At 34.2% G+C, this 24,186-nt stretch overlaps 2 protein-coding genes across 3 annotated transcripts in view; one reads left to right on the top strand and one right to left on the bottom strand.

Annotated features, from left to right (window-relative positions):
• The window catches only part of LOC127546957 (homeobox protein OTX2-like), a 58,365-nt gene extending 47,330 nt beyond the window's left edge, over positions 1 to 11,035 (bottom strand). The window contains exon 1 of the mRNA XM_051973833.1: positions 11,020 to 11,035. Within this exon, the coding sequence (XP_051829793.1) occupies positions 11,020 to 11,035 (16 nt within the window). The remainder of the gene's footprint in view (positions 1 to 11,019) is intronic.
• Positions 11,036 to 11,134: 99 nt separating this feature from the next.
• Positions 11,135 to 24,186, top strand: part of BMS1 (BMS1 ribosome biogenesis factor) — a 32,643-nt gene continuing 19,591 nt past the window's right edge. The window contains exons 1-9 of one of the 2 annotated variants that reach the window (XM_051981992.1): positions 11,135 to 11,266; positions 15,504 to 15,705; positions 16,305 to 16,495; positions 18,528 to 18,607; positions 20,965 to 21,153; positions 21,506 to 21,648; positions 22,337 to 22,458; positions 22,803 to 22,999; positions 23,634 to 23,773. In XM_051981992.1, the coding sequence (XP_051837952.1) occupies positions 15,530 to 15,705; positions 16,305 to 16,495; positions 18,528 to 18,607; positions 20,965 to 21,153; positions 21,506 to 21,648; positions 22,337 to 22,458; positions 22,803 to 22,999; positions 23,634 to 23,773 (1,238 nt within the window). In that variant the 5' untranslated portion in view covers positions 11,135 to 11,266; positions 15,504 to 15,529. Of the gene's footprint in view, positions 11,267 to 12,622; positions 12,730 to 15,503; positions 15,706 to 16,304; positions 16,496 to 18,527; positions 18,608 to 20,964; positions 21,154 to 21,505; positions 21,649 to 22,336; positions 22,459 to 22,802; positions 23,000 to 23,633; positions 23,774 to 24,186 lie in introns of those variants that run through there. The other variant, XM_051981993.1, reaches the window with a different exon arrangement.

Below are 24,186 nucleotides of genomic sequence, written 5' to 3'. Positions count from 1 at the left end.
TATGACCCTGGGCAAGTCACTTAACCCCAACTGCCTTAACAACAACAACAAAAATCTGCTCTAGGTACTTCAAGAAAGCACATTTGTTATCATACAAGGAGACCATTAAGCATTTAGACAAACATTACATAACTTGTTGAAGACAGATGGAGACCTTGGTTAAAAAAAAAAATGACCCTCACTTTGAAGCAGCCATAGACTTGAAAAAAACAAACAAACAAATAAACAAAATTCAATAATTAACACCATGTAAAAGTAGGCTGTTCCTTTAAACAATAAAATGTTCTCTGCAGTAGAGAGCCAGCTAAATTTGTCTTCACTTCTAAAAAAACAGCCACAAAAGGGGATTTCCAAGCTGAAATATCATCCCTTTCTCCTTCCCCCACTCCACTTCTCCTTATAATTAATTTTTAGGGTACCAAATCTTTCTCAGGATTTAGCCAAACTGTGTTTTCTTTCTGCAAACAAATGGCAAGTTCCTTCCATTAAGCATCGTCTCCCTCCCCACCTTTTCTCATCTTAACTCTTCTCCCCTTTTCCAACATACTTTCTCCCTCTCAGTGACCAACACTATCTCCCTGTAACACATCCCATCTCTCTTTTCTCCAGATTCTAACATGATGTCTTTATCTTCCTTTCCAACAAATTCCATCTCTATTTTTTCTGACTTTAGCATACTGTTTTCCTCTCTCCAACAAGCTATCAAATCAATAATCTTTAACATTTTTTAACTTTCAATATTCCAATAACCCCTATTTAATTATCAAATTTGCAATTTACAACAAATGATTGCCAAATAAACATAACATAACCTATCACAAAATGGATAGAAATCTCATGTAATTTACAGTCATTTTGAATTTTAATATACACACAATTAAAATTATTTAAACAAAATCAATACTTTTCCATGTGGTATTCTAATTAGATATTTCATTCAAAATGTCAATTGTTTCTGCATGTGAAATCACCTCTTTTCTCTTTTTGTTAGTTTTTTTTTCTTCAAAACTTTTGAGATCCTTAATATAGTTAATAGCTAAATAATACTATAAAGCTCGTACATATGTTCAAAAGAGCTGACAAAAATTTAAAGCATAACTTATAATGTTTATAAATTACCCAACATATGTTTTAGAAGATGACATACTTCAGCTAATTAGGGGATATGTGACCTCTTCAGGTAAGTTATCAGGACTTTGTTTATATATGTTTATATAATCAAATGGTAATTCAGTTTGTCTGATACACACACACACACACACACACAAACATACATACACACATATATATGTATACACACACATACACATATATATATATACACAACTACACACACATACACACACATACATATATTTTATATATTCCAGATGTTAGCTCCCCAAACATAGTCCAGACCATTCAAAACAAGGCTCCCTGCTGAGACCTGCTGTTCTCCAATCTCTAATTTTGCTCTCAAATCTCATATCTCTTGGGAGCCTCCAAATGTAATGCTGGAGAAACTGAGGCAAGACAGAGATTTATTTCTTTTATTAAATTTAAATTGAAAATTTTAATTTTAATGTCGAGAGTTTATACTAGCCGAATGGGACTCCTGTCCAAAAGTCATTTGACCCTGTGCAATTGAGGCAGAGACATTTTAAAGGGTCCTTAGCTAATTAGCATTTACTAGCATCAGTATTAATTAATTAGCATTTAGGATATAGAAACTGAGAAGGCAATTAGTCTAACATTTTATAGCTACTGTCATTACTTCAGAGAGAGAGCCAGAAGAGAGGAGTCAATTTAGTATTTACAGGTTGGATCATGGCTCAATTCCTGTCAGAGAAGGGAATAGGACCATTCTTGGATAAATAGGGACTTCTAATGAGGGCATAGGCAGGAAGAGAGATGACATAATTCTGCTCCAGGATAGTTTTGTACAAGGACAGAGTCAGAGTGGTGAGTACCTAGATCATTGTTTTTTTTTTTTTTTTTTTCCATCCTTCATTATGACACAATGTTATGTAAGACTCAATGTCCAGTCTTTACTTGCATTTTTCAAAAAATAATAGATTTTCTTAATGCAACAATAGAACAGTAATTAACAAGAGAAGTAGATTTCTAAGTTTAACTCATTATAGCACAGCTAAATTTCTGAACTAAGCACAAAGACAAAAGAATAATGGCTTAGGCAGTTATAGGACAAAAGCAATTAATTTCTAATAGGATCAATTAAAAAAGATACAGACTAGATCTCATTATTTCAGGAGCCAATTGTGTGTGTGTGTGTGTGTGTGTGTGTGTGTGTGTGTGTGTGTGTGTGTGTGTTTGTTTCCTTCCTTTGTCTAATTCAGGTAAAAGCAAGGTTCAAATGTTAATCACTTTGTTTTTACAGACTTCTACTTAACACTCCAATTATGTGAGATATTTTTCCTTAGTCTTTCTCTCTATTCCCCTACCATATTCTTCTTCCTCTCTCTTTCCATTAAAATAATCAAGGCATAACACATACACTTCTAGGTTTTAGTCTCATTACACTCTGATGACAAGGTGTGGAGAATCTGTCTATCCTTAATTAGTCCTTTATGATGGTTCATTCATATTCATCTTTTTATGTTTCTTTTAACTTCTCATTTGCTCTTCAAAGTTTATATTAGCTTTTATATTTTCACCAGGAATGATTGGACGTTCTTTACATAATTAAAAAAGTCCTTCTACCCCCTGCTCCCATCCCACACATCCTCTGATGAGAATATTCACTTTTGTTGAGTAAGTTATTCTTGGATGCCAAACTATATTCTTTCTCACCTTGAATATTAGATTCTAAGCCCTATACTCCTTTAAAGTTGAGGCTGTTAAATCTTATGTAGTCCTTTAAAAAAAAGTTTAAATTAAAAAAAATTATTGAAGCTTTTTATTTTCAAAACATATGCAAGGATGATTTTTTACCATTGACTCTTGCAAAACTTTGTGTTTCAATTTTTCCCTTTCTCCCCACTCCCTTTCCTAGATGGCAAATAATCCAATATATGTTAAACATGATAAAATATATGTAAATCCAATATAGGCATTTATATTTATACAATTATCTTGCTTCACAAGAAGAATCAGATCAAAAAGAAAAATAAATGAGAAAGAAAATAAAATTCAAGCAAACAACAATAAAAGAAGTGAAAATGCTATTTAGTTCCCACAATCCTTTTTCTAGGTGTAGATAACTCTCATCAACACAAGATGATTGGAACTGGTCTGAATTGTTTCATTGTTGAGAAGAGCCACATCCATCAGAATTGATTATTGTATAATCTTGCCATTGCCATGTACAATGAAATCCTGGTTTTGCTCATTTCATTTAGCATCAGTTTATGGAGGTCTCTCCAGTACTTTCTAAAATCATCCTGTGGATCATTTCTTATAGAATTATATAACATTCATATATCACAACTTATTTAGACATTCTCCAACTGTTGGGCATCCACTCAGTTTCCAGTTTTTTTGCCACTACAAAAAGGGCTGCAACAAGCATTTTTGCACATGTGGGTCTCTTTCCCTCCTTTAAGATTTCTTTGGGATATAAGCTCATGAAAAACACTTTTGGATCAAAGCGTATGCACAGTTTGATAGCCTTTTGGCCATAGTTCCAAATTGCTCTCCAGACTAGTTGGATCCATTCACAATTTCACCAATAATATATTAATGTCCCCAGTTTTCCCAATGCCTTCCAACATTCATCATTATCTTTTCCTGTCATTTTAGATAATCTGAGAGGTGTATAGTGGTATCTCAGAGCTGTCTAAGTTTGCATTTCTCTGATCAATAGTGATTTAGAGCATCTTTTCATATGACTAGAAATGGTTTTAATTTCTTCATCCGAAAGTTTTCTATTCATCCTTTGACCATTTATCAATTGGAGAACGGCTTGAATTCTTATAAATTTGAGTCAATTCTCTGTGTATTTTAGAAATAAGGCCTTTATTAGAACTCTTGAATGTAAAAATGTTTTTGCAATTTATTGCTTCTCTTCTGATCTTGTATGCATTAGTTTTGTTTGTACAAAAACTTTTTTTAACCTAATATAATCAAAATTATCTATTTGGTATTCAGTAATAAGTTCCAGTTCTTCTTTGGTCACAAATTCCTTCCTTCTCCACAGATCTACGAAGTAAACTATACTTTGTTCTTCTAATTTGTTTATAATATCACTCTTTATGTTTAAATCATGAATACATTTCAATCTTATCTCAGTATACGGTGTTAGGTGTGGGCCAATGCCTATTTTCTACCATACTAGTTTCTAATTTTCCCAGCGGTTTTTGTTAAATAGTGAGTTTTTAACTCAAAAGCTGGGGTTTTTGAGTTTATCAAGCACTAGATTGCTATAGTCATTGACTATTTTATCCTGTGAACCTCATTTATTTCACTGATCAGCTACTTAGCCAGTACTAAATGGTTTGGATGACCGCTGCTTTATAATATAATTTTAAGTCTGGCATAGCTGGGCTACCTTCATTGGCATTTTTTTTCATTAATCCCTTGAAATTCTTGACATTTTGTTCTTCCAGATGAATTTTGCAATTGTTTTTTCTAGCTCTGTAAAATAATTTCTTGGGAGTTTTATGTTTATGGTACTGAATAAGTAGATTAATTTAGGTAGTATTGTCATTTTTATTATATTAGCTCTGCCTAGCCATGAGCACTTGATATTTTTTCAATTGATTAGATTTGACTTTATTTGTGTGGAAAGTGTTTTGAAGTTGTGTTCATATATTTCCTGATTTTCCCTTGGCAGATAGATTCCCAAATATTTTATATTACTGACAGTTATTTTTAAAAGGAATTTCTCTTTTTATCTCTTGCTGCTGGACTTTCTTGTAACATATAAAAATGCTGATGATTTATATGGATTTATTTTGTATCCTGCAACTTTGATAAAGTTATTAATTGTTTCTAGTAGTTTTTTTTTAAAGTTGATTCTCTAAGGTTTTCTAAGTATACTATCACATCATCTGCAAAAAGTGATAATTTGATTTCCTCATTACCTACTCTAGTGCCTTTAAGCTCTTTGTTTCTTACTGCCAAAGCTTACATTTCTAATACAATATTGAATAATAATGGTGATAATGGTCAACTTTGTTACACCTCTGATCTTATTGGGAATAGTTCTAGTTTGTCTCTATTAAATATAATGCTTGCTGATGATTTTAAATCAATGCTACTGATCATTTTAAGGAAAATTTCATTTATTTCTATAATCTCTAGTGTTTTTAATAGGGATGGTTGTTGGATTTTATCCAATGTTTTTTCTGCATCTATTGAGATAATCATATGATTTTTGTTAGTTTGGTTATTAATATAGTCAATTATGCTAATAGTTTTCCTAATATTGAACCATTCCTGCATTCCTGGTATAAATTCTACTTGATCATGGTGTATTATCCTGTGGATAACTTGCTGTAGTCTCTTTGCTAATATTTTATTTAAATTTTTTGCATCACAATTCATAGGAAAATTGGTCTATAATTTTCTTTCTCTATTTTCACCCTATCTGATTTGGGTATCAGCAACATATCTATGTCATAAAAAGAATTTGATAGGACTATTTCTTTCCTATTTTTTTCAAATAATTTATATGGTATTGGAATTAGTTGTTCTTTAAATGTTTGGTAAAATTCACATGTAAATCCATCTGGTCCTGGAGATTTTTTCTTAGGAAGTTGGCTAATAGCTTGTTCTATTTCTTAGGTTTTATTTAAATACATTATTTCCTCTTCTGTTCCTCTTCTATAACCTGCACAGTCTATATTTATGCAGGTAATCCTTCCTTTCACTTAGATTATCAAATTTATTGACATAGAGTTGGGCAAAAAAACCTCCCAATTATTATCCTAATGTCCTTTTCATTGGTGGAAAGTTATTTCCATTTTCATTTTTGAGAATAACAATTTGATTTTCTTCTTTTCTTTTTCTAATCAGTTAACTAAAAGTTTATCTATTTTTTTTATTAAACCAACTCTTTGTTTTATTTATTAATTCAATAGTTTTCTTAATTCCAATTTTATTAATCTCCCCTTTTATTTTCAGAATTTCAAATATAATATTTAACTGAGGGTTTTTAATTTGTTCTTTTTCTAGCTTTTTAAGTTGTAAACCCATTTCATTGATCTTCTTTTTGTCTATTTTATGCAAGTAAGCATCTAGAGATATAAAATTTCTCCTAATAACTGTTTTGGCTGTATCCCAGAAATATTGGTATGTTGTCTCATTATTGTCATTCTCTTGGATGAAGTTATTGATTATGTCTATCATTTGTTGTTTTGCCCATTCGTTCTTTAGGATTAGATTATTTAGTTTCCAATTAATTTTTGGTTTATTTCCCCCTGGTCTTTTATTGCATGTAATTTTTATTGCATCATGATCTGGAAAAAAATGCTTTTACTATTTCTGCCTTTCTGCATTTGATTTTGAGATTTTTATGTCCTAATACATGATCAATTTTTGTATAGGTTCCATGAACCACCAAGAAAGAAATAAACTCCTCTCCATTCAATTTTCTCCAAAGGTCTATCATACTTAACTTTTCTAAAATTCTATTTACCTCCTTAACTTCTTTCTTATTTATTGTGTTTTGATTTATCTAGCTCTGAGTAGGCAAGGCTGAGATTCCCCACTAGTATAGTTTTGCTTTGTATTTCTTCTTGCAGCTCTCTTAACTTCTCTAGCAATTTGGATGTTATACAATTTGGTGCATATATATTTAGTATTGATATTGCTTCATTATCTAACCCTTTAGCAAGATATAGGTTCCTTTCTTATCTTTTTTAGTTAGATCTATTTTTTTCTTTTGCTTGATCTGAGATAAGGATCGCTATCGTTGCCTTTTTTTTTTTCTTTTACTTCACCTGAAGCATAATAGTTTCTGCTTCAACCTTTTATCTTTACTCTGTATGTATCACTCTGCTTTAAATGTGTTTCTCATAAACAACATATCGTAGGACTTTGGCTTTTAATACAGTCTGCTAGCCGCTTTCATTTCAGGGGAGAGTTCATCCCATTCACGTTCATAGTTAAAATAACTAATTCTGTATTTCCTGCCATCTTATCTACCTCAAGTTATGCTTTTCTCTTTTCTTTCCCCTTCTCTCCTCCCCAATATTTTATTTCTGACCACTGCCTCCTTCAAACCACCTCTCCTTTTTTATATCTTACTACTTCTGTTTCCCTTCTATTAGCCTCCCTCTTTCCTTTCCCTTTTCCTCTCCCGCTTCCCCTATGAGACAAGTTTCTCTGTGAAACCAGATATGTCTGATATTCTGTCTTTGAGCCAAATCTGATGAGAGTGAGATTCATACAATGTTTATCATCCTCCCTTCTTTCCCTTAATTATAATAGGTCTTCTTTGCCTCTTCACGAAATGTAATTTCCCTCATTTTACCTCCATTTTCCTCTTTTTTTGGTTCAATCCCCTTTCCACTTCTATTTCTTTTCCATACTATTATAATAAAATCAAATTATATATGTACTCCCTTCATATACATATAACAGAGATATACTTCTCAAGAGTTCTTTCTATTTTACCTTTTTATACTTTTCTTGAATTCTGTTTTTGGAGATGAATTATTTTTTGTTGTTGTTGCTGTTCAGATCTGGTCTTTTCATCAGAAATAAATGAAATTCATTTGTATCACTGAATGTTCATCTTCTTCCCTGAAAGATCAGTTTAGCTGGATAGTTGATTCTTGGCTGCAATCCAAGTTCCTTTGCCTTTCAGAATATTAGATCCCAGGTCTTTTGATCCTTTAAGGTGGAAGCTGCTAGGTCCTGCATAATCCTCACTGTGACTCTTCAATATTTGAATTGTTTCTTTCTGGTTGCTTGCAATATTTTTTTCCTTTATCCAATAATTCTGAAATTTTACTATGATATTCCTTGGAGCTTTCATTTTAGGGTCTCTTTCAAGAGGTGATTGATGAATTATTTCAATGGCTACTTTTCCTTCTGGTACTTGGACATCAGGGCACTTTTCTTTGATGATTTCCTGAAAGCTAATGTCTAAGCTCTTTTGTTTTTTATTATGGTTCTCCTGAAGCCCAATAATCCTTAAATTGTCTCTCCTAGATGTATTTTCCAGGTCAGTTGTTTTTCCAATGAAATATTTCACATTTTCTTCTGTTTCCTTTTGGGGGAGAGGGGTGGGGTTTATTTGGCTGATTCTTGAAGCCTTATTGAGTCATTCATTTCCATTTGTTCAATTCTAATTTTTAGTATATTATTTCCTTCAGTTACCTCTTTTGACTCCTTTTGTATTTGGCCAATTGAATTTTTATAATTTCCTTTTCCCATTTTCTTCTAACTCTCTTTTAAGATCCCTTTTGAAATCTTCCCCAAAAAATGGTGGTGAAATGGGGACCACTTCATATCATCCTTTGGGGCTTCATCTGGAGTGGATTTGCCTTTAGAAACCTCAGGGTTTCAGGTTTGCTCTTCTCTCTCTTCATAAAAGCTATCTGTGATCAAAGTTCTTTTTGGTTTTTTATTCTTTTTTTTTTTTTTTTAAATTGATGTCTGCTCTTAAGGCAAAGGGGCAACAGTCACTTTAATTTGCCATGGGGAAGTTCTACTGACTGATTTCTGGTGCTGGGAAATCTGTGGCCAGGTCCTGCTTTCTTCTGGGGCTCAGAGGCTTATAATTTGCTTTTTGTATTTGCTTTTGGGTGTCTTACAGCAAATCTGCTAAACCACCTGCTTACAACCAGGACAGAGTAGCCTAAAGGTCTCACATAAATTTTTGTATATCAGATGCACACCACTCTTGCTTCCTACCCCAGCTCCTTGCCCTGGGCTCCCTTTGCTGCGGTCTGTGCTCAGAGACTATCCTCCTGCCAGATTAAAAGAGATCTGTTCTGAAATATCTTCTTGTGGAAATGTTTTCTACTACAAATATTTGTGGGTTCTGTCACTCCAAAACCAATTCAGAGGCTTAATCTACTACTAGTTTGAGAGAAGATTGGAGGATGTCAGATAGAGAAGTGTCTACTCTCCATCATCTTGTCCCCACCCCAATTGTGTATAATCCTGACTGCAGCACCTTAGTACTTGAGCTTTTTTTTTTTCTGACCTTGACTTTTTCAGAATATATTTTTATTTAATCTAGAAGCTCTAGATTTAAAAAAAAAATTGCTTAAAGCTAATTCCATAATAAATTGCTTATTTTAGGATTATAATTTATACATTGGCTGAGACAGTAGTTTGGTGGGAATGGACTTGGAATTAGGAGGTCATGAATTCAAATTTAGCATGAGACATTAGGTGACTCTGGGCATATCCTTTAACTTGCTTGCCTCAGTTTCCTCATCTATTGCCCTTATTATGTTATCTGTAAAACTTATTGCCTGGAATTGTGAGGTTAAAGTAACATTTGTTTAGTATAGTGCCTGCTACAATAGTAAACATTATATAATATTAGGTATGTGAGAGACAAATTAGGGTTAAGTTTCCATAGAACAGTTAAAATTTAGTTCCTCAGAAACCTTGAGCAGACATGAGAAATATTGAAAAGCTAAATTTCCACAGAATGTTATGTTATCTCTGACCAATGAGTATTCAGAAGAGACTTACTTAACTCTTTTGATAAAGATGTCTAGGCTAGAAACTGGTTTAAATTGACCAAGTTCAAGGCCAGGGAAAAGCTTTTCTTTAATGTGCTTGCTTAATAAGCCTCATACATATAAGCTGACACACCCAGAACAGAATTACAACTTCATTTACAGCACATGGGATGTGTGATGATCAAGGGGAAACGTATTTAGAAGTAGCCTGTAAGAAATGATGTAACCCTAAAGGGAACTAACCAATTTATTCTTTGGGTGGAGGGAAGTGAATGAAGTAATAGGCTAAAGCTTGTCTGCTTTGGTACCGAGTGCTCCTTCTCTTTAGAGGGGCTCTGCCAGAAATGTCCAATTCCTTTGAACTTTCTCTCTCAATAAAATTTCTTTGTTACCTGGAAACAGCTTATTTCTAACAGATAGCATCAAAGTTATTGGAAAGATAAAAAGAGATATTTGTAAAATGATTTATAAACTTTAAAGTGCTGTACCAAGGGCATCTATTATATTTATTTGGGTGGCATCATGGTGCAGTAAGTAGATGCTGGATTTGGACTCAAAGGAATTGTGTCATATAGGGCAAATACTTCATTTTTCTGGGTCTCACTTCCCCATTCATAAAATGAGGGGGTTAATCTAGATGATCTTTAAAATTCCATTCAATTTTGTCTCTGTATAAGTGCCAAAAAAAGTAGAAAGTGCTATATGGTTCCTAGATAGTGGTCTGAGTGCCCTGGGAGAGAGCATGAAATTACTGCTGAGTCCTTCACTCTCCATACAATTCCATTTTGCATTTTCTCAATCAATGAGGTTTCTCAATCATGTGGGGTTATACTATCATGAGTTTCTATACATATACATGGTTATTATACATATGTGTGGGCAGCTAGGGGGCAATACAGCTTCAGACACTTACAAGCAAATCACTTAACTCTACCTCGGTTTCCTCATCTATATAATGATCTGAAAACCACTCCAGTATCTTTACCAAGAAAACACTCAATTGGATCATGAAGTGTTCAATGCGATTGTAAATGAATAATAAAATATACATATACACACACACATATGTATAATGGTTATATATCACATTCACATTATTTTATGTTTACATATAGACATAGTTTTCTACATATCTAATGGCTATATGTACATATATACGCATTATTTTGCGTACATATAGACACGGTTTATATATATTTATATATACAAATATATATGTATGTATATAATCTATATGCATCTGCCAATGTTATATAATCTACCAATCATTATACTATCACACAGGATTCCTGAATTAATTACTAAATAGAATCCCTTCAGTCAAAGGTCAGAAAAGATCCAATCTAAGGTTTGCGCCTGCCGCGAATTTGAAGGAGAATCCTAGAAACCGTAACGCGGAGCATTTGTGTCAACTAGGACTACACTTGCCTACCTCCGACAGTACGCATGCGTAATTCCCCTCCGACGCTAACCAATCATATGCGTCTCAGTCTCTGCGTCTCGGAAAAAGCTGTCCCTTCCTTTATTTCCGGGCACTTTGTTCCACGGCCTTAGGGGAGGTGGGGAGTAAAAGGGTGAGCTTACTTCCGCTTCCGGTGGTGTCCATGCGGAGAAGAGGACGGTAATCTCTGTGCGTACCCGTAACGGTTGCTGGAGGACAGAAGAGAAGGGGTGGAAAGGTAGTTACGGGAAGAAGGAGAGCGGGAGGCCAACCAGCGAATGGCTCAGGAGCCAGGGTCGCGGCCTGTGGACAATTCGCGGCTTCCCGGGGCACCTCGGGTCCCGGGGGGCTGCCGGGACCGATAGACCCCCCTTCCACCTACCTTCCCCCTCCCCACTCCGCCTCACCCCGTCTTGTCCTCGTGTCCCGCGCGGGAGTCGCTCCTCACCAGCCCGGTGAGGGGTAACGGACGGATTCGGGGCCTTGGGTTCCAGAAAGTGGGGAGGAAGATCATCTGTGAATCGCTCCCAATTAGGTCGCCTTTAGGGTGGCTCCTCCTCCCTTTCCCTCTCTGAGCCTTTTGCAGACTGGGAAACTGAGGCATAGAGCGGCTGGAGGCTTCCCCATGTAGGAGGTGCGGGTTTCCTGCCTCTGCCCGCTCCGGGCCCTCCTGGGGGCTTCGTGCGTTTTCAGTCGGGTGTCACTCTTTGCGACCCCACTTTGGGTTTTCTTTTTGAAGTAAAATCTCATGTTCTGCAGGAAGGATAATCCTCTCCCCTTCATCCTGTATACGTGGGCATGTCATCCCGATATGTCGTGAGCTCCTCCTGGGCAACGACCGTCTCCTGCCCCTTTTCCCAGAGGTTGGGGGTGGGGGGGGGGTGGGAGGAGAAGCGGATTTATAGTAAGCACTTAATGTTGAGTGATACCTCATTAGGGATGCCCGATCCGTAAATTACGATTTTGATTGTGAAAATAAGGAAGATTTGGAAAACTTGTGATTTTAGAGGGAGTACTTAACTTAGCGGTCTATCTTGCATTGAGACATCGTATTTTCTTCTACTCTTACTTTTTCGAGGATTTCATTTGTCTTTTTGATCTTTGCTGACGCCCACTTTAAATGAAAAGTCAAGCATTCTCAATCCTCGTTGCCATTGCTTGTGTCATATTTATTACACAAGGTTTCCTAAGACTCTTGGTGCCTTTTAAGACTTTTGGGGCACCTTGTATTTACAGATGACAATAGACTGAAAAGATAGTTCATGTAGCAGAGTCACATTTTAGAAAAACGTTCAGTGGTTCAGAATGTTGAGCTGAATTGAGTATTCTGAAATTTAATTGGGATAAATATAAAGTTGTTCATTTGGTTTAAGGGAAACAAATCAACTTCACAAAAACAAATTTGATATGGGAATGGGTTGGAGCCAGGTGGGAGAAGGCAATAGTTAAAGAGCAGACCAAAAAGATTAGGGGTTTTAGTGAATTTCAGTTTAAATTTGGGGAAGTAATGTGATGTGGCTAATGAAGTTTTAGATTGCCTTACAGGGTATAATTTGTTATGTTTTTTAGGAAGAATATTAATGAACCAAAGAATGCCCAGAGTAATGTGACAGGGATTATAAAGATCCCTAAGATAATGCCTTATGACAATTGATAAAACAACAGACTTTTAACCTTAAGAAAAGACTTAGGAAGTAAATGGTAATTATTTCTTAAAAACTATTTTAAATAATTTTTGCAATTACACATAAAAAGGTTCTAAGATCTCTTTTTTCTCCTCTTATAAATTGACTCAATTCTGTACATATTTGGGAAATAAGGAAATCAGAGAAACACCACAAATCTCCCCCCCCCCCCCCACTTTCTTTCTAATGTTGGCTACATGAATTTTGTTTGTACATAAACTTTTTTATTTAGTGTCATCTTATATTTCATAATGCTCTTGGGCTTTGGTCATATAAATTTTTTTCTTTATCAGTAGATCTGACAGTTAAACTATTCCATGCCACCTTCTTTTCCCAATTTATTTTTGGTATCATACTTTATATCCATTTATGTATACATTTTGATCTTATCTTGGTATATGGCAGTGGATATTGATCTATGCCTAGTTTCTGCCAAACTACTTTACAATTTTCCCAGCAATTTTTATGAATTCTTGTCCTTTGCACTTTTAACATATATTAGATTACTTTGTTCATTATCTACTATATATTGTGTACCTGGTCTATTTCACTGATCCACCACTGTTATTTCTTCACCACTATCAGGTTATTTTGATGATTACCACTTTATGATGCAGGTTGAGATCTGTTTTTTTTCTTCATTCCCTTGATATTCTTTTTTTTTTTTTTTTTTTTTAACTTTTTATTGACAAAACCCATGCCAGGGTAATTTTTTACAGCATTATCCCTTGCATTCATTTCTGTTCCGATTTTTCCCCTCCCTCCCTCCACCCCTTCCCCCAGATGGCAAGCAGTCCTTTACATTGTTAAATAGGTTACAGTATATCCTAGATACAATATATGTGTGCAGAACCAAACAGTTCTCTTGTTGCACAGGGAGAATTGGATTCAGAAGGTATAAATAACCCGGGATATTCCCTTGATATTCTTAACCTTTTGTTCTTTCAGATGAATTTTTATAACAATTTTTCTTAAATTTTTGATAATTGGATTGCAGAGTCCTGTATAAGTAAATTCATGTAGATTGAATTGTTGTTTTTATTGTCTTGGGTTACCCTTGAGCAGTTAATATTTTTCCAATTGTTTAGATCTGACTTTCTTAGTGTGGAAAATGTTTTGTAATTGTGTTCATATAGCTCCTGGGTTTGTCTTGGCAGGAATATTACTAAGTATTTTATATTGTCTACAATTATTTTAAATGAAACTTTTCTTTTTTTCTTCAAATTTATTGTCTTTTTAAGAAACAGAATTAAGAAAAACGAAAAACAGAAAAGGAAAACAAAACAAAAGAGAACATTGTCATGTGCCCAGCAGAGTATTAGGGAGGATTCAAAATATATAACAAGAAATACCAGTTGAAGTGTGTATATATATATATTAGTAGAAGAAATTGTATTCCTGAGTGTCCATCTTCATTTCCTTATAAATTGTTCTTTTGTTCTTTTTACTTTATTCTTTTTCTTTCCCTTTCATCCCCCCACCCCTTAAAAGCAAGCTATAGTTAAGAAAGGATATATGTAGATATATACATATACATACATATAGCACACATACCCACACACATAGGTACCACATATCTTTCCTAACCCTGCTGAGCCTTTGCTTTAATTCCACTTTTAATTTGCCTTCCTATTACTTAAATTTCCCCAAACCATGGATCCTTCACTTATTTTCTTCCCTCATCCTTTGCTTTCTATCTACCCAACCCTTCCCTCTTTTATTCCTTTATAGATTTTGGAGGGAGCTATACTATCATGGTATATATGTAGTATTGCCTATTTAGCCCATTCCCAAAACTTCTCTTTCTATTTATTTCTGCTAGACTAATTCTGAAATTCTTGATTTAGTGATTCTATTTATTTTTTTTTTTTTAATTTCTGTTGTCAGTTTCAGAACAGGAAATGAAAAATCAGGCAACATAACTCTCCCAATAGATTAAATTTGGTAACATCTTCCACCACTCCCTCCCCGCCCAGGACTTTTGGCATCTTATTATCCTAAGCATCCTTTGCCATATGTGTGGTCTTTACTCCCAGGATTAATTATAATAGTGTTCCCTAAGGATTATTGTGCTTTTAGAGGGACATTCAGTTATTTGACACACATTCATGCTTTAGTGGTCTGACTCTAGTTTTTAGAAAGAATGAGGGAATATCCCACAGACCTTTTTGTTCTTTGGAGGCAGAATATGTTGTGTTTATTCTGAAGAAATCCATGATCTGTATGAGCTTGGATAAATGAGTACTATTTAAAGAGCATTCATGTGCACTGAGTGATGATTTTTATTTTCTTTTTAGCTTATTCCCAAATGCCTGACATGCTTCCCTTGTCTTTGTTGTTTTATTTTGCTGGGTTATTTTGTACTGTAACAATGGACAGTTTTCTGTTTTCATTAGACCAAGTGATTTTGTGAAATTGTAGGACTCAGGAAATCAAATGATGTTTAGTTCTTTATGTTAAATAGTTATTCATCTATTAAAATGTGTGTGTGTGTGATGTGGAGTCAGGAGTAGTATTCACTGAGATTCTGCTTCTGACATTTAGTAGTTTTGTGACCATAGGGAAATCATTTAATTTTTTAGTTTCTTTTATTGGAGAATTGGACTACATGACCTTTTGTTAGACTTTATGGAAGAATAAAGTTGGGAATCATTTTTAACTTTTTTCTGCCCCTATTTGGTGATCAGACACATGGTCTTTGCATAACATGCCCCCTCACCTCCAACTGGTTCCCTGATTTGTCAAATCCAGAGTGATTGATGGATGATTGTTAATTGTCTTTTGATATAGGTGATAGCTTACTGCTAGAAATCACCATGGAGGACAAGGATCAGAAAAGACATAGAAAGAAAAACAGTGGACCAAAAGCAGAGAAGAAAAAGAAACGACACCTGAAAGATCTAGGACTTGGAGATGAGGAAGATGCTCGGAAAAGGAACCCTAGGGCTTTTGCTGTACAATCAGCTGTTCGGATGGCACGATCCTTTCACAGGTATGGGCAACTTTTCTTTTGAGTCTCTTGGCTCTTTTATCTAATGAACACCAGGACATGAAATGATCTAATTTTAGAACTGTAAAAGACCTAGAATTTTATTTTGAATGAAATAATATTCCTTGGGTAATTTTAGAGCATTCTTTTAATTAATACATGGAAATAATTTATCCTTTTTACTTAGCAGTAACATTATACAAGACTTTCATTTTTTATTTTGATTTTGTCTTTTTGAATTTTTTGATTTTGATTTTAAATTGTCCTTTGGTATTTAATAATCTCTTTTTAACAAATTGATTTCTTTGGCTGCAGGTAAGGGTTTTTTTGCTTTTCTTTTCACCTTGGTGCACATATTTTGTTTTTCATTAAACATTTATTATTAATTCAGAAATATGAGTTTTAAAGTTTTTTCAGTCTTATCTACCTGACCAGTCAGTAATCCAGAACAGAAAACAATTGCTTCTTTATCAAAAGGAAGCAAGCAGGGCTTTGACATATAGATATATCTGCCTTATATCAGAGTAGTCATCAGATTTTGTTTTTATTCATGAGTGTGTATGTATGTATGAATTTCTTACTTTTTATTTCTTTACATATAGAACTCAGGACTTGAAGACAAAAAAACATCACATTCCAGTGGTTGATCGAACTCCCACGGAACCCCCACCAGTGGTGGTTGTGGTAATGGGTCCTCCAAAAGTTGGGAAGAGCACTTTAATTCAGTGCCTTATTCGAAATTTTACAAGACAGAAATTGACAGAAATTAGGGGTCCTGTAACAATTGTGTCAGGTATGAATTGTACTAATAACGTTCTCACATGTGCCTGTTTCTTGTGTTTTCTTGTAGACATCAGATTATAGATATGGGATATTTCACAAATAGGCTTTTGTTTCTATTTTAATCTGGAAATGAAGCAATATGCTTTGAAGCTGAATTGTTTTGTGGTGGGAAAAGAAAAGATTTTAATTGTTTAGAATAGAGTAAACTGTGTCTTCAAACTGTGTCACTTTTTACCACTTAGTAATTATTAGAAATCACCATTTTGACACAAGATTTATGTCATGATACTTTTTTCCCCTCTATTATTCCATGTTTCTCTATAAGATCTTATAAATCAGTGTAGGCTTTGGCTTCCATTTCATTTTGTTGCTTTTGATCTCCTCTTTGTGTTGACTGGCATTAATGAAACTTTTTAGAAAATAGCGAAGTTTTAGTTGATATTGTCCTGCCTTTCCAACATCTCTCATCTGTTTCCTCCTCTCTACTCACAGAACCACCATTTTTATCATAGCTTATCTAGAACTAGCCTTCTAATTGATCTCTCTTGTTCAACCGTGCAATCATTTTCTTCAGTGCTTAAATTCCTTTTTGGCTTTCAAATTGCTTCATAACCTGGGCCCAATTTACCTGTCTAGTATCTTCAGTTGTAAGTGGCTTTACACTCTTTCTGAACAATAAGATTGTACCTAATTCTCTCATCTTCTGCCCTTTTGCCAAGGATCTCTTCAGTGCTTGTCATTCACTTCCACTTCTTTAGAAGTCAATCTTTTAGAATATCTTATTTCCTTCAGTGTTCTGTCCATTTCTCACTTTCAGTCTGAGACCTGTTGAGATTTCCCCTAGTTATCTTGTATCTTCTGATACATGTTTTGTAATACTTATTACTTATAAAAAGAAAAAAAAACTTTTATTGAACTCCTTGATAGCAAGAACTGTTTGATTTTTGTCTTTGTATCTATATACATATTAGATACTTAGTTGCAGTCTGTTTCTTTTTTTTTTTTCCTTTTGGTTATCAAAAGGTGGTTGAAATGCTGAAGTTAGAGTTAGATTGTCTCATTTTTAATCTTTTGGTTTATTGTTCAGTCATTTCAGATGTGCCCAACACCTCACAAGAGTTGAGGGAGGTTTCTTGGCAAAGATACTGGGATGGCTGGCCATTTCCATCTCCAGCTTATTTTGCAGATTAGGAAATGATGCAAACAGGGTTAAGTGATTTGCCTAGAGTCACACATCTAGTAAGTGTCTGAGATCAGATTTGAACTAAGAAAGTTGAATTTTTCTGATTCCAGGCTGGGCACTCTTATCTCTGTATCACCTAGCTGCCTCCACCTTGTTACTGATTTTATCTTTGCTCCAAAAAAATCAGCGATCCAACCTTATAGAAAGTTCATTTGGGAATGATTTTCCACTGTAACTAACCATTTCCTTTCCTTTAGAAGATTATCAGTTGCTTTTTAATGAATTTTTTTGAGTGCTCAGGGTGTTTAGCACCTCCTGACTCTCTTCCTGAAGAGAATATTCATGATATATAGTTATGAGACTTCTGTATACTATTTATGCCTTTGGGTCATTTTATTTCTTAGTCCCAAACCATATTTTCAACATACTTTTCACTGCTATCCCCTACTTATATTGAAGTCACCAGATATTAAAATATATTAATTAACTTAGAGAGTTATCATAGGATTTTTGTGCATCTCCATCTATATCAGCAGTTGGTACATGGGCTGTCCTTGTCTTCATAATGTTCTCTTTGCAAATATTTGTCATGGATATGCAATGTGAAGTGACCATCTATCTAATGAAATGATGTGTTATTCCTTACATACATATAGGAAACAGGATAAATCAGACTTTATCTCTGATAAAACTCTGCTGACTTCATTTACTTCTCTAAGGAGAATGTGTGGTATTCCTTTTCTTTAGAAAAAAGCACAGTGTTTTGGTAGGCACTGTAGAAATATTTAAATAAACTAGTTTACTAAGTAAATGGTTTTAGGTGTTTTTAATTTTAACTTTTCTGCATCTTTATTTTTAGGTAAAAAACGACGGCTCACTATTATTGAATGTGGATGTGACATTAATACAATGATTGATTTGGCAAAAGTGGCTGACTTGGTAAGTTACAAGGAAAAACTTTAGCCTTTTGGGGAGATTTTGGTATGTCTCAGACAGAAGAATTCATTGTTTTCTCCCCACCTGCTCCACCCTGCTTTCCTATTTCTATTAAAAAAAACTACCTTCCACTCCACCAGTTTCAAAACTTCATCCTTATCTTGACTAACTTCAGTTTTCCTTCTCATATATACACAATCTCTTACCAAATCTTAATATCTCTTAACATCTTTCTTTTCCTCTCCACTTCCATGCTCAGCACCCTAATGCAGATTTTTGTTTCCTCTCAGCTCACTGATTGGTCTCCATGCCTTTCTAGTCTCTTTACCATACAGTTGACACTCCACACCCAATACATCACCTTTTCTCTCCATGCTAGAATAGCTGAAATGTACTGTCTCCTTGCTATTCTTAGAATTCCTACTTTCTTTCAAAGATGAACTCAAATGCTACCTTCTACTTGAAGACTTTCCAAGCTTTTCCATCCCTTTCCTCTCTTCTAGTGATTTTTCTATCCTTAAATAAAACAGATTATCCTGTATATGTTTATGTTTGAATGTGTGAATCATTATTCAGAATAATGAAATTTCTTTAAGACATGGGCAATTTGGTTTTTGGTAGTCAAGTGGTATAATGTGTAGAACTTTAGACTTAGGAAGACCTAAGAATCTGTGAATACCGGACCTAGACATTTCTAACCTAGTAAACCTGGGAAATTGCTTAATTTGAGTCTTCCTCTGTAAACTGGGAGTAATAACACTTACCCTACAGGAATTTTATGAATTCACGTTGAGATAATAAATGAAGAGTGCTTTGACAGTTTGATGTGGGTTATATATGGGCTAGTCATTTTGGATTTCCATAGTGGTCTTGTTATGAGGGAGGAATCAAAGCTAAGGGAAGAAGCAAAGAGACAAGCAAAGGGGTGAGGAGATGAATATGGATGGCATTTTCCAAGGAGATATGTTCTTAAACAAGAATTAGAGACATTTGCCAGAATTAAAAGATATATTTGATTATTTGAAACTAAACTGACAAAATCACTGCACCTGAGGTAAGACAAGTTGTCCAGTGGGAAAAAGTCTTGTATCAAATTTCTCTCATAAGAGTTTGGTATTGAAGGTATTGAAATAATTGATAAATACCCTGATGTATATGTGTGTATTTATGATGTTATTTATGTATGTGTATACATTTCCCAAAACAGATAAGTATTCAAATGATATAAATAGTTCTCAAAGAAAAAAGTGCTTTTTAAAAAAAAATTTTTTTCTGAAAATTTAAAGTGCTAGATAAATGTTAGCTACTGTTTGTCTCTTCAACTTATACAAGGCCTACTTATACAAGGCCTATTAATACTTACTAAATGCTTGCTGATTGATTGAGACGTTATATTTTCACAGTTTTTAGATGTATCTTGTTTTTGCTATTGTTATTTAAAAGTCTGATTTAAAATGCATTTCAATAAATTCCATTATGTCTTAACAAGGTAGAGGAGTTTGATATTTAAAGGACCCCTGTATCCTTTCTATAGGCAAAGAGCCCTTTTAAATCACCTCTCAACATATATTAGTATTATAAATTTGAGTTTTTATTTATATGGGTGGCATATCTTTGCAAAGAGGATCACCTATACAGATTTTTAGTCAAATTTCTATGCTTTTTCAAATTGCTTTTTTCACCAGCACTAATGAAAGAGTTTTAAATAGCTAGAAGTAATAGGAAATATGATAAGATAGTTTCTTTGGTCTTTTTTCTTTTTTTTTAATTAAAACTTTTTATTTACAAAACATATGTGTGGGTAATTTTACAACATTGACTTTTGCAAAACCTTCTCTTCCAAATTTTCCCCTCCTTCCTCTCACCCCATCCCCTAGATGGCAGGTAGTCAATACATGTTAAATATGTTACAATGTATGTTAAATCCAGTACGTGTATACATATTTACAGTTAGATAAGATACTTTCTTTAACAAAAATTCTTTTAAAATGAGATTGAAAAAAAGCATTTAATTTTACATAGGATTCTACAATTCTCTTTGTATTTTTATTGCCAGTCTAGATTGAATGGAAGGAAGAGACCTATAGTTTATATTTTTAGATCTAAAAGAACTTTATAAAGGAATTGCTTTTCTTTAAAGAATCCTGAGGTTCTTCTTCTTTTTTTTAATCAATTTTTTTTCTCTAATACATTCAGATTCTTAAGGTGAGGAAAATTGTGATTCTTGGTGGATACTGAGTAGAACTGAAAACTGTTTTTTTTTGTCGGTATGATTGTCTAGAGAGAAACTTGATACCTAGTCTCAGTTCCCTCATTGGTTGATCAGTTCTAAGGTAATTGGCTTCTGTTTTCTGTTTCAGGTTCTCATGCTTATTGATGCCAGCTTTGGGTTTGAAATGGAAACATTTGAATTTCTAAACATCTGTCAAGTACATGGATTCCCTAAAATCATGGGTATACTCACACACCTTGACACCTTCAAGAATAACAAGCAACTAAAGAAAACCAAGAAAAGATTAAAACATAGGTTTTGGACAGAAGTCTATCCAGTAGGTATCCAAGTTAAAATTTGGTACTTTTTATATCTTAAATCCTTAACTTTTAATTGTAAAATGAGAGAACTGGAGTAGGTGACTTTTGAAATCTTAGCATAATATCTGGAATAAGATAGGCCCTTAACAGATATTTATTGACTGACTGTTTTGACTCTAAATATGTTATTTTGTTATCCTTTTGAAGGAAAGCTGCTATAGTTCTGGAAGGGATCTTTGAAATCATTTAGTCCATCTCTCATTTTATAAATGAATAAACTGAGTTCTAAAGAGTTAGCTCTGATATTCTTATGTTACCAATCTGAATAAGAGGGAAGTGCCATTTTGCCTTTGGTCTTTACCCCTGTAGGGTGCCAAGCTATTCTACCTCTCTGGGATGGTCCATGGTGAATATCAAAATCAGGAAATTCACAATCTGGGACGTTTTATCACAGTTATGAAGTTTCGTCCTCTCACATGGCAAACCTCTCATCCTTATGTCCTAGCAGACAGGTAAAGGTACTTTTCATTTAATTCATTTTATCAGAAGGCAGAAGCAATAACTGGCTTTGGTAAACCATGTATTTTAAGGGATTTTTTTTCAGTTTTAAAAAGTGCTTTGCATGTGTTCTTTGATCTTTTCAACATCCTTAAGTTCAGTTCTATTTTTCCTATTTTATAAATGAGAAAACTCAGCCTTAGAGAAGTTCAGTAGCTTGCCCAAGGTCATATGACTAGAAAATTGCAATTGAACTCAGGTCTTCCTTACCATCAAGTACAGCCTTCTGTCCAGTGTGCCACCTAGCGTGCCAATGTTTTATGCACACTGATCTGTGACTAGCTGGAGTCTTTCATTTCTTCTGTTACTGTTTGAAAGCATTTTACCCCCAGTTTCTAGTGGGTTGAGGTCACTTCATTGTGGTAGCCTTTGACAAAAGAGATTAGTGAAAGTTGGTGCAATGCATTGATGCCCTAGGACCATGCGGCTTGAATTTGGAGTCAGGGGGGACCTTTGGAAAAGATATAATCTTACCTCTTCCTTTTGTAGGAAAGGATACTGATAACTGTAGAGAAATTGATTATTCTAAGGTAATATGAGGAAAACCAGGTTTCAGATCTTATGACTCCCATATTCTGTGCTCTAGGAACACCACTGCACACAGGGGAAGCATACTAATCGTACTTTTTTCTCTCCTTCCAGGATGGAAGATTTGACTAATCCAGAAGATATTCGAATGAATATTAAGTGTGACAGAAAAGTGTCTATTTATGGTTATTTAAGAGGCGCACACCTGAAAAATAAAAGTCAAATTCATATGCCAGGTAACCTATCTTGGTCTGTTGTAATATTGCTTTGAGAACACTTTGGGACAAAGTAATTTCTTCAGAAAAATGAAGATTTTTTCAGTGATAAATAAGTATCCCAAAGCATTATGTTGAATTTGAATAGTCTTTCTGATAATTTAAGGAAAAAAAAATTCGGTGAAAATTTTTCTGCTGTACATAATGACAGGGGACTTTTACCTAGAAAACTACATTATCGAGTGTTAGAGATTTTTTTTAATCCAGTAGTATTTATTACAATTCTTTATCTGCTTAATTTTTTTTTTTTTAAGTGCTTGGGTTTTGATGGATAATACAGTTTTTTCTATTGCTTTGTATTCTAGGTGTAGGAGATTTTAATGTAAGTGATGTCAGTTTTTTGCCAGACCCTTGTGCTCTTCCAGACCATCAAAAAAAGCGAGGTTTAAATGAAAAAGAAAAGTTGGTTTATGCACCTCTATCTGGAGTTGGTGGTGTGTTGTATGATAAAGATGCAGTTTATGTTGATCTTGGAGGCAGTCATGCTTTTCAGGATGAAGAGGTGAGGGTTGTTTTTATTTATTTTTTTGCTTTGAGTTTTTCTTCTTTTTTTCAGAGTCACTTTAAAGCAAAATAAATTTAAGCAAATAAAGGTTTTATTTTGGTTTTTTTTTAAGGAACTTCATGTTTTATCTTTTTTTGTCCACAATTTCAAGATGGACTTGTCTTTTTGGTTATTGAGACTCCTTTGTTAAACTTTATTAATAGTTGGATTTTTGGAGGGACAGAAGGGGATAGCTAAATGGTGAAGTATTTAGAACTCAGGCCTTGGAGTCAGGAGGGCCTGAGTTCAAGCCTGGTCTCAGACAAGTAATACTTTAACACTTAGTAGCTGTATGACCCTGGGCAAGTCAATTAACCCCAATTGCCTCATATTTAAAAAAAAAAAAGTTAAAATAGTTTTGGGAAATAAAAGGTTTTTGTTTTGTTTTACTATCCTTCAATTTTTTTTTTTTTAATCTTAACTGTACATTGGAGATTGGGGGAGGGCAAATTAAGTTATATATTATTTGGTAGAGAAGAAACTTTTCATGATTCACTTGTTTTTTAAGTAATTTTAAAAGTTCTTTTAAACCTACAGAATTTTCTTTGTGATCACATGCACAGTAGTCTTCTCATCTTAATTTTGTTGACAGGAGGAGTTGAGGCCAACTCATGAGCTGGTCCAGAGCCTCATTTCCACACATTCTACCATTGATGCCAAAATGGCTTCTAGTAAAGTGTCACTTTTCTCAGATTCCAAACCCTTAGGATTAGAGGAAGTAGAAAACCAAGGGTAAGCTTTCCTTTTTTTTTTTTTTTTTTTTCTTAAAGGAGATCTATTCTTCTCATGGCCAAAATTATTGTAAAAGATCTGATGAATGAGCTGCTGTATAGATCCCATAATTTTTTTCAAACTTTCTGACCTTATAGTCCTATGAGTTAGTGGTGTAGCAGTGGTTTCTGTTTGTGAATTTTAATGTAGAGAGTCAGTTTGGCCTTGGGTCCAAGAAGACCTTGGTTTCAAGTCATGTCACTGATACATACATAGCACTTTGTAAGTGACTTAATCCCTTGGGGCTGGGCAGCTCTATTGACAGGGGTTCTGAATGATAGCCTTAAAGTTGGGTTTTTGGTGTCAGTATTTTTTATGAGATGTATTTCACTATATTTAATTTAATTTGTAATCCTATCTGTTTTATACATTTA

The sequence above is a fragment of the Antechinus flavipes genome, chromosome 2 (assembly GCF_016432865.1).
Source record: "Antechinus flavipes isolate AdamAnt ecotype Samford, QLD, Australia chromosome 2, AdamAnt_v2, whole genome shotgun sequence".
Lineage (NCBI taxonomy): Eukaryota > Metazoa > Chordata > Mammalia > Dasyuromorphia > Dasyuridae > Antechinus > Antechinus flavipes.
This window is presented reverse-complemented; position numbering and strand designations above follow the sequence as displayed.